This window comes from Cebidichthys violaceus, unplaced genomic scaffold (genome assembly GCF_023349555.1).
Source record: "Cebidichthys violaceus isolate CVI_PGR_0920_01 unplaced genomic scaffold, fCebVio1.0.p SCAF_9, whole genome shotgun sequence".
In the NCBI taxonomy this organism is placed as follows: domain Eukaryota; kingdom Metazoa; phylum Chordata; class Actinopteri; order Perciformes; family Stichaeidae; genus Cebidichthys; species Cebidichthys violaceus.
The window spans coordinates 7,419,771-7,434,708 of record NW_027176975.1 but is presented as its reverse complement, the minus strand read 5'-3'; the positions used below and the strand labels follow the sequence as shown (position 1 = coordinate 7,434,708).

Genomic DNA, 14,938 nt, shown 5'->3' with positions numbered 1-14,938 from the left:
TTTTAGCTCAGTTTGTGTGCTTCTTCTTCCTGGCTGAACTTTGGTTGCCTTTTGGGGGAAATGGATGCCCGGGAATGCAAACGTGGTGAGAGATTGTTTTCTTTGCTTCTCTTTGTCCCCTTTGCTCACCCTCACCTACTTTCTTCCTTCTCTCACTCTTCTTTCTCTTTCGTCGAACATTTTCGACTCACAAATGTTCCCCATTTTAGAGGAACTTGTTCACACTATGGTGCTGCCATTGATTTAACAAAGATACATGAGAAAGCAGTATAATTAGAGCATTGTTTCTAGGTGTCAAGCATCAGCTCCTCTTGACGATAACTCCAGTGTGGAGATATCTCTGTGCTGCTTGTTTCTCAGTAGAGCTTGACAGTGCACTGACCAAGGGTCTTGGTCAAATTTGAACTCAGTCTATTGCTGTTACATGATGCAGTGCTGAGCCTGCCAGGCTACCAGCATGCCCCAGGCGGAGATCCATGTTATTCTTGCTAGTGTTCTACAGGCTTGACAGGGGTGATAGTCTCTTCTACTGCGAGGTCACAGTCGGCTGCCTTGTTGCTTGAAGAAAGTGTTGCTGTAGTGCTGCTTCTCACCAAGACTGCAACAGTCTCTTCTCTCAGCTGTATAACAGACCTTTTCAATGTGACAAAGCAGACTCTGTATGGTGGCGTGTGGAAGACAGCAGAACAGCATTTTCTAGACGTTGGGGTCAGCCGGGTGGATTAATAGGTGGAGAAACTCTCACTCTGCTCTTGAACTTTTAAATGCATTGTCCTTGTTGAGATGCACAGACTCGTCCTTGTCCTCATGTTCCTTATTTTTCTTCATGCCCTCTGTTCCAGCAGTAGTTTTATATGTCACTCCTCTGGTGGGATTGTTGGGATGTTATCGCTTTTCAGCAGGCAGTAATGTATCCAGAGTAAATGTGCTGACATTGAAGCTGATTCTATTAATTTCTCCCAGCCATATCTGCTTGTTTTGTTAGCGGGATTTATTGAAACACAAATACACAAACGCAGATGCTTTTTATGTTGAGAAATATTCTTTTCTGGGAAGTTAGATTTAATACTCAGGTGTGCAAATACTGCTCTTCTACTTTAGGAGTTCTGTTTTCTTCATGGATTTGTTCCTTTTACATTGTCACTAGGCTGTTCATGAACCTTGGTCTCACCCTTGTATTTGTCATTCTGTAAATCTGCTTGTGCTTGCATACGTGTGTGTAATGCAAGGCTGACGCTGCAACACCGTTCTATGTTCTGTTTAAACTTGAGTAACCTCTCTTTAGTGACATCCTAGTGAAAGGCAGCTGCTACCGCAAAGGCTCATGGTTATGGGCGAGCTGTCTGTATTCAAATGCCCTCATATAACTTACATTTACGTTGGATAAGCTACTCAGGATTTCTGCAGTCAGTCAGTCATATTTAGTGCGCTGATGTCTAATGGCTGTACTTATGTGTGTCAAACAAAACCATTTGTCAAATGTGACTAACGGCTTAATTAACACTAATGTCTTCAGTGGTACAAATCATTGTTAAATGTATGTAATTTGTCTTTTTATCATTTAAACATTTTTTTTTAGTCTTTTCATTATTTGAAGAACATCACTTAAAGAGTTAAGCAATACTACGTCTGCCTATAGCAGTTTACCACTGAGAAATGGAGGAGTTTGCCACAGTAGCTCGGGGAGTCATCTTAGATGGGAAATCTATCATAAAAAGGACGGAGTGTACTGTACGTATTTTCAATCTAGCAGCTATGCAGTTAGATATGTTTCCTAAAATTTCCTAAGAAAAATGGTCTTTGTTTATCTTCTTTTTTATGACTGGTGTACTCACAAGTCCTAATAATCGTCTCTTGATCAAGATGGTGTACATGACCTCTTTCCTTTACCCTCCAGATGACTCGGGGGACGAGGAGCCTACATCCCAGTCGGACCGCAGCGAGATTCAGGGCACCCTGAAGATACTTGTCAGCAAGCTCGATGACCTCAGCACATGTAATGACCTGATCGCGAAGCACGGGGCGGCCCTGCAGCGTTCCCTGAGTGAACTCGAGGGTCTGAAAGTCCCTGTGGAGGGAGGGGAGAAGATCAAGGCAGTCAACGAGCGAGCCACCCTCTTCCGCATCACTTCCAATGCTATGATCAATGTAAGTAGCTCGAGCAGACCAGACTACAAGGTGCATCAGCAGTGAGCTGAGTGCCGCATGATCAATATGACAGGAATGCCAGTCGTCTGTAGTGCCCTGGTTAGTGTGTTGAGTGATGAGATCACTTTACAGTGTGGCCTTTTAAACAGGAGTCTGTGGGCTGCAGGCCTAGAGATGCAGTTCCAGACCCTGCCAGACCCTGTTAAAGTTACATAACTATTTCTAACTTAGCTCACAGCTTAATAACGTTTCAATTTATGGTTATGAATCTGTATAGTCAAAAATCACAAATAGACAATTTTTCTGCAAAGGGCTTTACAATCTGTACAACCTATGGGAAACTCTATCCTTACATTTTGTATATGATTTTGAAATAAATGCTCCCCCTCATTGCAGTTTAGCTATGTATTATCAGCTATATTTAACTCAGCACAACAACCACTACCAATTTTTCAGTTTTCACTCTGTGTTGGATGTGATAACCAGTATATGCTCTCTGTCTACTGTATCTGGCCCGGGTCCATTCCCCTCAACAGTACATGCCTTTGGCTTTACAGTGTATGAGAGTTCAGGGAGAGTTGAGGTGCTGAAGGATTGATACTAGATATGATAGTGGGTGGGGGGGAGACAGGAATAACCCCTCCTCCCCCTTCTCAAACCCTCGGCCCTCCCTGCCTGGTGAGGAATGTCAGAACCTTCTGGACCACAGTTAGACGGACAGACCTGCACTGACTAAACCTTACAATCACACAAGGTTTGTCTCTTCTTCCTGCTTCTCTCAATGGCTTTGTTGATAGCATTGTTTATTCATAGTTTACTCTTGTTTATTCTTTCTCTGTGAAATGTCTGGCTGTTAGGTGTCAAATAATTCAGTCAGATTTAGGCGTGGTTAAACTGCAAGTATTTTTACTTTAAGATTAGGTCTGAAATCAGGCAGTAGGACAGTACTACTCCTTGTATGCTTAAGTATGTGCTAATGCAGCCTATTGAGGGACTTGAGCCATAGTGTTATGACAAGAAAAAAAAAGAAAAATCTAAATCATTTATCTAAATTATGTGAAGGCTCAAAATGATGAGCCCCTTGTTTCTCTCTGTCATCCATTTTACTTATTAATTGGTTTGGGAAATTGAAAGTTACCGGAGAAACAATAAAATAGATCCTCTTGGACTGCCTAACACATTAAAATGTCCTTAGGTCAGCCAAGAATGTCCTTCTAATGAGAAAGAAGTGCTGCCACAAACTCCCCGTAGTGATTTTGGGCTTGTAAATGGCCCTCTTTAAGCAGAAGGCAGCGCAGGATATGGGTATTTGGATTTATGCAGCCATGTTTTCAGCCATTGTGAAGGCATTTACTTGGATGTTACTGTGGTTTTCATGTGCTTTCCACAGAAAACAGGCTATGTATGTAAGGAGGAGGGGTCGAGGGAAGAAGGAGGCCATAACGGCAAGACACAACTGCATGTACTCTGTGATCTGACCCTGGCCTTTGGAGAGGGTTGCATTAGTTCATTGAGTGGTGATGTAACTGGTCACGTGTGTCACTGAATCCTGACTCTCGCCCGTTTGTGTGTGCATGCTTTTACACACCACTTAATGTTGGTATGATTTAATCACATGAAACGTTACTCAAGTTCATTGTAGTCTTTGCTACGTACGTCACTCATTCAGGACTTTTTAGTGCAATTTCTGCATGCCTGTTCCCTTTTTTTTATAGCCTTTATCAACCCTGTTTTCCCCCCATCAGAAGTCACATGCAGTCTGTGTTTGTACTTGAGACTCAGCATAAAAAAGTGGAACTCTCATACTTTTTAAGTGGGTGTTGAGTTTCATATCAATGTCTGAGGAAGTGAACCACAATGTCACATGCACTTCTAACATTTAAACTGAGTCTCAGACATTGATGTTTGGACACTTCAAGACTGCTGGAGGTAAGAGTTTGATTGGATGTTTTTACTGACAGATATTTTTGTGATTTCCATGCATTCCATACTTTTTTAAAATATCAACATGATGAGCATAAGTCAATGAACTCTTCTAAACTTGTCAACAATGCTTTTGTATTTTTTACTTTTGGAGTAATATAACACATTACGTTTTCGTACAGTGTTGTTGGAGAACACATTTCATTTTAGTTTGTTATGAAGTTAAATACATTTTTACTAATTACATGACCATGTGTCTTTATCAAACATACCACTTACTCTGGATCAGAAAATCTAGACTCGCACATGCAAGGATCAGTAATCGCTCATAGCAACTACATGTACGGCATGAAATATTGATGCATTTGTAAAAATAATACCTAAGTTGAAATTCTAGCTATCAGTTTGTATTGCTTCTGTTCCTGGTGTTGCCTCTCTCTATTGCTCTGTTGTCAGTGAAATGTCGGTGATGATTTTTCAAGACAACAAGTAAACTCAATGTGGTATATCAAATACTTTTCATCAGACAGATGGGTATCCTGCAGTCTGGGAACAAATCAAGGAAGGAGTAAGGTGTTACCGCATCCTTGTTTCTCTTCCTGCTGCCTCAAAGTGATACAGCTCTCTCACCAGCCAGACAACAGAAATTATTTGAGTGACACATCCCTCCAGTAGCAGCTCACAACTTATCTAAGTGGTTCAAGCTAACTCTTAACTGCCCCTCTGGCTCTGGGACCAAAAAGACATTTGCTGCAAATACGGAAAGAACCATTTTTAATTATGGGCTCTTCCGCTCATATGGGAGCAATGGCAACAACGACTAGCCTCCCCAAAATGCTCCAAAATGCTCGACTGCAAAAAGGCAGTTTCCAAGTGGTTATTCAGAAACCCTCCTCTGAGGCCCACTATGCTGACAGCTCAGTGACTGTCACATGACATTTCCATCATGCATATTGTCTGTCAGAAATCAATCAATTTCTGGCCTCACCCCTTTCTATTTGATCATATTTTTTCCTACATGTGGACCTATATCAGAGAGAGTGTTAGAACGTGGTTTGATTTACCAAAATGAACAACCAATCAGGAGACAGGGGCCCTCATAGTTGGACAGCCGCTCCTCCAAAAGACACAAATATCTTCTTCTTCAAAAAAACATATCGTATATGATCGTATGCTTTTTGATCATCGGAAAGATAACAAATAAGGTTAGCTACAATATCAATACTTTTGGTCCAGTATAAATACATATGCATAAATATGGTCCTTAAAATTACATAATAAGGAAGCACAAGTCAGCATAAATGTGTAATGCAGAGTCATGTGAAGGTGTAGAGATCTTTCCTTTTTCCTTTGAAGCCACTGGTCAAGGGCTGGCGATGCATTGCTTATCTCATTTGGACTTAGACAGTTTGTTCCTCCTCTTGCTGTGTATGGCTCCACTGATGTGTGCACATTGCCCAAATGAGCAAGACTACATCACTCAAGTCTTGGTGGTTGGAGATTTTCCAGGGAATTAGTTTTGTCATCCAGGATGAAACACAGCTCATAATTGTTCTCTGTTATGTGAGGGACAGTGGGGGAAAGTCTCCGCATTTTTTATATGCTGCAATTTCAGAATGCCTGACACCGCTTCATCTCTGTCAAAGGCCTGTCATACGGTCCTTGAAAGAAAGGGAGGAGAACCATCTTCTCAGCTGGTTGTGCAGCACAGAACAACAACTGCAAAGCTTTCCAGAACCTCCACTTAGAAGACTTTGATGTGAAAGCAGCGTGGAACTTCTTTGTAACTGCTCATTGCAAAAGATCGATCGTGTGATTTGACAATAAAATATCTGGCACCTAGAGCTAGTCTGTCATTTTAGGACCTTGTTTGTTAGCTATTTTTGAAAAAGATATCTGTGTTTTTTGGAGCTTTAGTTGTCCAAAGTGCATCAACTTTGAGGGTCCCTGTCTCCTGAATAGTTATTCATTCTGTTAAATCAAACCGAAAGAGACGAGGTCAGAAAGCAATTGTTTCCTGACAGAATGCTGTGAGGTGTTCATTGACCCTTGAGCGCACTAAGAGGCACGGCTGTCAGACAAATGCTGACATGTTATATATGTTTGATCAGAAGTAAACTCTCAGCAGTAAAAGGTCGGCAGTAACAATGATGCCCCCCCATGGACTCAATATAGTCTGCTACGCAATCAGAGGTTTAACCTCAAGTTCATGATGCTCTGAGGCACATTTACACAGCAGGGAGACCCAGTAGACAGCTAATTAACACATTGATGATTGCTCGAAACAATAGTGATAAATAACCTTGATTACAATAATTGGCCTGAATGTCGTTACACCTTTTCATCCCAATGTTCTCTCTCTCATATTGCTGTAAGCTGTCAGGAAAAATTATCCTAAGGATTTTTTTTCTCAGTATAGTATTATCTGTTGACTCAAATAAAGGTGAAAATGTTCCTAGGTTTTATGATTTCAATGGTTTTATTAAATGCAAACATCTGAGCTGTTGAAAGTAACTTGCACCTCAATAATAAATCTGAACGTCAGATTTTATTTCAGGAAGGTAATCCATTTTTTTTTTTTTCGACTATATCATAGGAATTAAACTTTTGTGTGTTTATCTTCTTGTGTGCATGTGCTCCCCCAGGCGTGTCGAGACTTTTTGGAGCTAGCAGAGACTCACAGCAGGAGATGGCAGCGGGCTCTGCAGTATGAGCGAGAGCAGCGCACCCACCTAGAGGAGACCATTGAGCAGCTAGCCAAGCAGCATAACAGCCTGGAGCGAGCGTGGAGAGAAGCACCCACGCTTGCTTCCACCACACCCAGCGCCCCTACCACCAACAAGGGTGAGACGTCTTTGCATTACTTACTCCTGTGGGCCTCAGCATGGAGCGCACTATACTAAGAGTCATGTGTGACCTCAGGCTCAATATTATAGACATTCCTCATGCTGCTTAATATTGTTCAAGTTGTGACAGGAGGTTTGGATTATCACTAATTTAGAGATGGTTATTTTCTTCACCATGGACTGTAGGTCTGTTTATTTTGTTGTTTGTCTACCTATAAGCAGCTTCTTGAAAACATTCGCTGGTGTGACACTTGTTGTGCACGTCCATCCTCCGGGAGGAAGTAACCTATTGATTTTTGTAGCCCCATGACCTTACCTTTTGTGTAAGACTGCCCTCTCCAGATAAATGACAGCACTTATTGATGTAACTTTCTCATAGCAGAGCGTTAAGCTACAGGGAGGAAGACACGTTGATGGATGTAAACAAGTGTTGGTTTTTAAAACGAATGTGTTGACTTAAGATGCTGACCATGAACCCTAACATCCCCAATATGTGTCCAGCTGGTTCCATTATTTCCTGTCATCTCTCTCTGCTGTCTGTAATAATGCCCCCCCCCCCTAAAAAAAATAAAACCCCTAAACCACTGGAGATTGGGAAAGTGGTTCGAGTTCTTACACCTATCAACAACTTTGGGTTTCTTTAACCATGAAGGCAATCTTTTTTAAAACGGTAAACAAGTTGTTTAAGTTGCCTTAACTTGATTATACCTAAACCATGTAGGTAGAACATCAGAAGGGGCTCATGTTGGTCATTTGGAAAGCATTGAAAAACAACCTTTGTTGTTGTTTTAAGTGTGTGGACTTAATAATGCGGTACATTTAGTTCATATTGGTGGTTGTTCAATGACTGAAAGTCCTAGTTTACTCTAACTTTTTAATATAATCACTTTTAGAAAGTACTGAATTGACTGTCGGATACTCAATATTAGAAGCTAACCCTAAGGAGCTTGCATTTCAGGCTAGTTAACCAGCAGGAACATTGCCAATTTGACTAAGCTAATTATTCCTTGATTAATCGCCATGGGTATGTGATTATACACTGCTCTCTCCTGAACTCTGCCGAATACAAACTCACCACCGAGTGATGGCTCTGCTAGTGTTGGATGCTGTTAGCATTTACTCACAAATGTATATGTCCTGACAGGGGGGAGTGGGAGGCTGCGCAAAGAAGAAGCGAGTGATGAAGATGAGGATACTGAGTACTTTGATGCCATGGAGGATTCCCCTGCATTTATCACAGTGACTGCCACTGAGAACACACAGCACAGGTCAGTCACTCACAGGGATCCATGTTTTTTGATTTAGCCAAACAACAGGTCAACTGAAAGACAGATACGGGGATGGAGGTTTAGTTGAGTATTAACATTTAGTGTCATAAAGAATTCTGAATCACTGTGTCTGATGATGGTTCATGGTGTGAAAACTTAACCTACATACACACACGCACACACAAATTACAGAGTGGTGTGCCATTCACTCTTTTGTTAGATGTGTGTAATCTGAGTAATACAGAAACAAATTGCAAAAGACCATACCTCTGTCTGCTTTCCTGTAGCAAAATAAAACTGCTTTTGTTGTTGCTCTGAGTTCATGGTATATTTGTTTGCGGCATTGGAGTTAGTGTCTTGCTGGCAACTCCACCTGTCTTTGCAGAGCTTGCACTTTCTATTTTTTTTTTTTTTAAAACATCTCAAGTAATTTAAGTGTTCTTTTCCTCATCATCTCTTGCATCATATTCCAGTATGGCAATCGACTCCAGTAGCACCATTAAGAATGATGGAAACAGTTACTCAGCAATGTAATACCCAGCAATCTGTTTGCTCCTCATGTGTGTGTGTGTGTGTGTGTGTGTGTGTGTGTGTGTGTGTTTGTGTTTGTGTGTGGAAAATAGTGAGAGAGGGACATTGAGTGAGTTTATGTCTCCAGTACTCATTGTAGAACATATTTTCATTCTCTTCCAGGCGTTCTCAGAGTAATTTGAGTGGAGCCAGCGGAGGTCAGTCCAATGACTGGAACCAGCACGACCATGTAAGTGTCTGTCCTCCTAACTAGTCTGACGAATAGGACTGACATTTGTGAACACTGCTGACTTGTAATCTTAAAATAGATTCCTTTGTGCTGCTGGAAAGCTCACAGCTCATTGATTTATTTATATAACTGTCTTCACTTGTTGTTCTCACAGTCCCCATTTCCTATCCTACAGTCATCCCAATGCTCACACACACACACACACACACACACACACACACACACACACACACACACACACAGCCTTTATCTGTGTGTGTCCTGCGGTGCCATCGTCACCCCTGTGGTGCCAAAGATACACAGCTGCTTCATTCCACTAAATGTTAGTTACCAGTCAAACATCTGCACTTCTTTCCCCTAAACTCTCATTGCTTCTTCCTCTCTCTCTAACGCACATCTGCGTCCTCTGTTCCCTCTCGTCCTGTCTCTCACTCGCTCTGTCATTCTGTCTCCTCCGTTTGGTGATGTGCTGCCAAGTTGAGCATGAAGCTGAAAGTATTTCTCAAACTTGTATATATCAAATGTGCTTTTCACACAAAGTTAAAAGACCACCATCTCATCCTCCACCCCTTCCCTTCCACCTAATACCAGATGTCTCCAAGCTGTAATGATGTGTCAGGGAAGGAGCTGCAGCCTCGCAGACAGAGGCGCACACATGTCCCAGACAAGCCCAACTACTCCCTCAATTTGTGGAGCATCATGAAGAACTGCATCGGCAAGGAGCTCTCCAAAATTCCCATGCCTGTAAGTGTGTTAGGCATGGCCCTCCTTCTCGCCGGCTGGTTAACATAAAGCTGTGTGTCTCACGTCTTCTTCATCCGCCCATTCAGGTGAACTTCAACGAGCCTTTGTCGATGCTGCAGCGTCTCACCGAGGACCTGGAGTATCATGAGCTTCTGGACAAGGCGGCGCGCTGCGAATCCTCCCTGGAGCAGATGTGCCTGGTCGCCGCCTTCTCCATCTCGTCCTACTCCACCACGGTCCACCGGACAGCCAAGCCCTTCAACCCCCTCCTGGGTGAGACCTACGAGCTCGATCGAAGGGAGGAGTTTGGCTACCGCTCGCTGTGTGAGCAGGTAACAGCATGGCCACAGGGAGTTTTTTGCTTACACACACACACACACACTGACGTGCGTGCACACAGTGTGAGTACGCAGTGCAAGCCTGTGTTCTTCAAACAAGTCGTTTGCTGCTTATGTGCTTTACCTTTATGTCTTTATTTCTTCTAAGGTGAGCCATCACCCCCCTGCAGCTGCACATCATGTGATTTCCCAACGAGGCTGGACCCTGTGGCAGGAAATCACCATCGCCAGCAAGTTCCGTGGCAAATACCTCTCCATAATGCCTCTGGGTAAGACATTTCATATTCAGTGGGGAAGCAAACAAACTGTGTTCCATCATGCAAATGTACCAGCCACACCAGGCAGAGTTTACTTAAGAAGGACTCCCACTTGAGAGTAGTACATGACTGTGCTGCCTCCCACACAATCTAGAGGAAAAGCGTGTGAGAATGAATCAAGAGGGTTTTATGACCGTTTTGACACATACATAAAAAATGGATATAAAGGGAGCTCTCTATTCCACTGGGATGGCACAGAGCAGGGTTCTGGTGGCTCAGATAAATAGGAGGTTTGATGGATGCAGGTTCAGCCAAGGGATGCAGTGGGATTTATCTGACTTTTCTCCTTTCTTGTTATATGCCTTCTGTGTAGTTCCATGTAACAGAAAAAATATCTAAAGTGGAAAACGTTTATCGTCAAATTGATATTATCAATCTTCCAGAGTTAGGTCACAGTGGAAATAGATGTAGAAATTGAATGCCTGTGCATAGGGGCTTAAATGTGTTGGATCAATGTTTCACAAACTTTTGTGTCTGGGGACACACTGTTTAAAAATGACAAACCATCACAACCCAATTCATAATAGGCCTTATCTATAAAAAAGTGAGAGGAACGAATTTGTGCGTATTGTTCTTGACCATTTTTACTGCCAATTCCGCATCCCTTTATTATCATTGGATAATACATGTGTTATTGAAAACATATACACGTTTTAATACTTTATAAATGAGACCAAAAATGAAAATGCATGTAGGTGGCGTGAACAGGCTCACGTTTTTTACTGTCATCAGTTTAACATAATGTATGCTAGCCTTTCATATATGTAGACTACAATAACCACATCATCACAAACGTGGCTCAAAGGTGAACTGCAGATTTAAATGTTAAATAAAAGACTATGGAAGAAATTATGCAAATTAATTTTGTGACCCTAACAAAATCTCCTGCGACCCACCTGTGGGTCTAGACCAAGTCTTTGGGAATGACTTTGTTAGATGACGTGTTTTTCAGCTGCTGCAGGTAGAAATGACCATGTACACAAACAGATTTAGAATCCCAAACCCCAAAACCTACAATCAAACACTAACAAAACACAATCTAAGGTCTGTGATTGCAGATTGGTAACAAAGCAGATGTGATATTTATTTTCTCTTACAGCATTTTGTCCCTGTCCCTCCCCAGGTGCCATTCACTTGCTGTTCCACTCCAGTGGGAACCAATACGTGTGGAGAAAGGTCACCTCCACAGTGCACAACATCATTGTGGGCAAGCTGTGGATTGACCAGGTCTGTTTCTCTTATTGGTAACCATTCATCCACAGCTCCAAACCTACAACCCTGCTGTATTGCCTCTGACACCCCAGAGCAGCCTATAGATCTTTTTTCCTCCTGTATTTCAGTGTGATACAAGCCAGCAGAGAAGTGCTGTGAAGAAGCACAATAATAAGAAGCTTCACATTCTCTAGGGATAGATCTTCAGTTTCTTCTGTTATTATAGCTTTGATCTCTAATAACACCCTAAAAGAACAGCCTCTTCTTTCTGTGAGATGGCCCAGTTATATAGGGGGAGGGGCAGGCTTCACATCTGCATGTCTCTCAGTCTCTAAGAAGTTGTGTCTCCTTGTTTAGAAGTATAATTCTTGTTTTTTCCTCCCTGTCTTTTCTTTTTCCTGTTTCCAGTCAGTCTGTGCGTTGTATCAATTTGTCTGTGTGTGTGTGTGTGTGTGTGTGTGTGTGTGTGTTCGCGAGCATGCCTGTTTGCACTTGTTTTTGTGCGTAACCCTGGAAGAAGACCTAAAGAACAATATGGCAATTCATCATCTCTGATTTATTACATTGGTGTGTGCAATAAGGAGATATCTTGGCTAGAGACTATTTAAATCAGCAGCAGTGTTCATGCTGATGTAATCAAAGGTACCCTGTGGAGTTTTGTGTACGTTCAGCTGGTACATTATAACCTACTAGTGACAATATACACAAAGAATGTTTCCCAAAAAGCAGTTTTTTGTATTTTGGCTATTGGCATGTACAGTAAGTTTGAGATCCTAGTCGAGCAACAACAATACCACTTCTGTGTTGATACAAATTCCTCTCTCCAACTTCAGCTTATCCACCAAGAAAAAGTCTCATTGATTATTACACGGTTTTACTTTGTATTGTTTTGCCTTCTGCATTCAATACTTTGCCGTGTTTCACCGCCTCCATGCATCACTCTGCTGCCCTCTGGTGCAGAACGGGGTCAGCCTAACAACTCCATGTCAAACTATGGAAACTATGCGGCTACTGCCTTCTCTGCTGCCAGACAGTGCTGTCAGGAGCACGGCAAGTGAAGCCAGAGAAAGTGATCTGTACTGCATCAGCATATCATCACTGTACTAAGCTAACAGTGTGACAATCCATGAGATGTTCATTTGATGGCTGTTAGATGCAGCAAAAGATAAGAATGCGTGTTACAGGTTAGGTATGAAGCTTGAAAGGTGTGGCCCTCAGCAGTCAACAGAAATGTAATGAAATGCACTTTTGCCTTGTGGTGTTATATGTAAAGCGCTTCAAATAACCTTGTTGCTGAAATGTGCTTTGTAAATAAACTGGCCCTACAACACCAATAGTTGTCAAAAACTCCACATGGTACCTTTGAGGAACCTGAAAACTTGGTCTGAAAAAATATTTACTATCAGAATAAATAGGGTTAGGATCAGTCAGGATGCTTTTTATTTCTCTGCTGTAAACACTGTTAATAGTGTTGATATGCTATCATTCTCTCTGTGTGTTTCGCGCTCTCACACTGTGTCTGTTTATGTCTGTATTTGTGCAGTCGGGGGACATTGAGATTGTGAATCACAGGACCAAGGAGACCTGTCAACTCAAGTTTTCTCCCTACAGTTATTTTTCCAGGGACGTTCCACGGAAGGTAAAGGCTTCCTTTCCACACTTATGTACACAACCTTGGCACAACGTCACACATTGCGGGGTTAATTTGTCTGATACTGCCTCCTGCTGGAGACTGCCAACAAATATATAGTATAAAAGTGAAAAAGATCACGGTAAGAGGTCACATTGCAGTGAGGTAACCGGAGATGCACTAATTATCTAAAAATGGGGTACAATGCTGCTCTCCTTGGTAGTGACTGATGTTGAATAAGCTAATGGAAATTTACCGGTGTCCTACCTAGGCGTTTGTGTATTTAAGTGTTTAAAATGTGGAGGAAAGGAGACGGTGACACATCTGGACTTGCAGAAAGATAGCTTGCTTTAGTTTCTTCATTCCCTATAGTCAGTTTTGTTATTTCTTTTTACTCTTTCCAGGTGACAGGTGTGGTGGCAGACAGTGGGGGTCAGGCTCACTACATCCTCTCTGGTACGTGGGATGATAAAATTGAGAGTGCCAAGATCATTCAGAGCAGCCGAGGGGGCAGTGGATCAGAGGGCAAGCAGAAGACGGTCTATCAGACGTTGTCTCCCAAGCTGCTGTGGAAGAAATACCCTCTCCCGTAAGTTTAGGCAGAGCATTGCAATGTATGAGTAGTTGCATAACAGCTGCGGTGTTCAGTCAATATCATTGATCGTGACACAGCGTAACTCCAGTCAATTTCCTCTTGCTCTCTCAGGGAGAACGCTGAGAACATGTACTACTTCTCAGCGCTGGCACTGACCCTAAACGAGCAGGAGGACGGAGTGGGACTGACCGACAGCCGTCTGAGACCAGACCAGAAGCTGATGGAGGAAGGGAGATGGGACGAGGCAAACTCAGAAAAACAGAGGCTGGAAGAGAAACAAAGAGCCGTGAGGAGGAGGAGGGAAGCGGAGGCCACAGATGCTCTGGATGAAGGTATGCAAATGAGAACAGGAAGTGTGGCATGTGTGAGTAAATGACAGAGACAGGCAGTGACGATAAAGAAAGGATGAAGGGTAAGTAGTATACTTTGCAGTGATTTTCTGATACATACAGTTGTTTTAATCAGTTCATTTTCAGAATCTTTGGAATCTTTAGAAAGTTTGGATAAATTCTGCAACTATGGCGCCGTGTTTTATCCCCAAATGCAAGAACAAAATGTTTTTAAGTTTGTTAGACTTTGAATCACAACTCTATAGCTTCTTGTCTGTAGCAAAGGCAACTGAGGCTCATGGTTATCATAGTATCAAGAGCTATCTGCCAACTGATGTAAAAGAAAGTTAAAATAATGAAAACTGATGAGTCGCAGTAATAGAAAATCTATAATATTTTTATACTATCTAGCAGACTCCCATGTTTCTGTGTTGAAGAACATTGACAATATAATTTAAAACAAAAACTTTAAAATGGGAATTCTTAGTGGGGAAGATTTAAGAAGTAGTACTTATCTCAGTAAGAACAACACGTATTGCAGTTCAGCAAGGCTAAACACAAGAGGTTAGGTGTAATAGAGGACAGAGGTCCTCTAGGTTTACAGAGAACCTAGCAGAAACGTTTCATCCTGTGGCATTCCTGTGTGTAGGTCTGTGTGTGTGTGTGTGTGTGTGTGTGTGTGTGTGTGTGTGTGTGTGTGTGTGTGTGTGTGTGTGTGTGTGTGTGTGTGTGTGTGTTGTGCATAGGCTAGATTGTATTTGATGTACCCATGACTTGTCTTTCTTTTCCTCCCTCTATTGGTGGTCAGAGTGTGATTATGACTCTGGT

At 42.2% G+C, this 14,938-nt stretch overlaps 1 protein-coding gene across 5 annotated transcripts in view; it reads left to right on the top strand.

The window, feature by feature from the left end:
- The window catches only part of osbp2b (oxysterol binding protein 2b), a 48,267-nt gene that overhangs the window by 28,084 nt on the left and 5,245 nt on the right, over positions 1-14,938 (top strand). For 3 of the 5 annotated variants that reach the window (XM_068702843.1, XM_068702845.1, XM_068702847.1), the window contains 12 exons: positions 1,898-2,148; positions 6,717-6,915; positions 8,062-8,185; positions 8,879-8,945; positions 9,537-9,689; positions 9,776-10,021; positions 10,176-10,296; positions 11,468-11,571; positions 13,100-13,195; positions 13,591-13,775; positions 13,893-14,113; positions 14,919-14,936. In XM_068702843.1, coding sequence (XP_068558944.1) covers positions 1,898-2,148; positions 6,717-6,915; positions 8,062-8,185; positions 8,879-8,945; positions 9,537-9,689; positions 9,776-10,021; positions 10,176-10,296; positions 11,468-11,571; positions 13,100-13,195; positions 13,591-13,775; positions 13,893-14,113; positions 14,919-14,936 — 1,785 coding nt within the window. The remainder of the gene's footprint in view (positions 1-1,897; positions 2,149-6,716; positions 6,916-8,061; positions 8,186-8,878; positions 8,946-9,536; positions 9,690-9,775; positions 10,022-10,175; positions 10,297-11,467; positions 11,572-13,099; positions 13,196-13,590; positions 13,776-13,892; positions 14,114-14,918; positions 14,937-14,938) is intronic. The other 2 variants (XM_068702844.1, XM_068702846.1) reach the window with 1 other exon arrangement.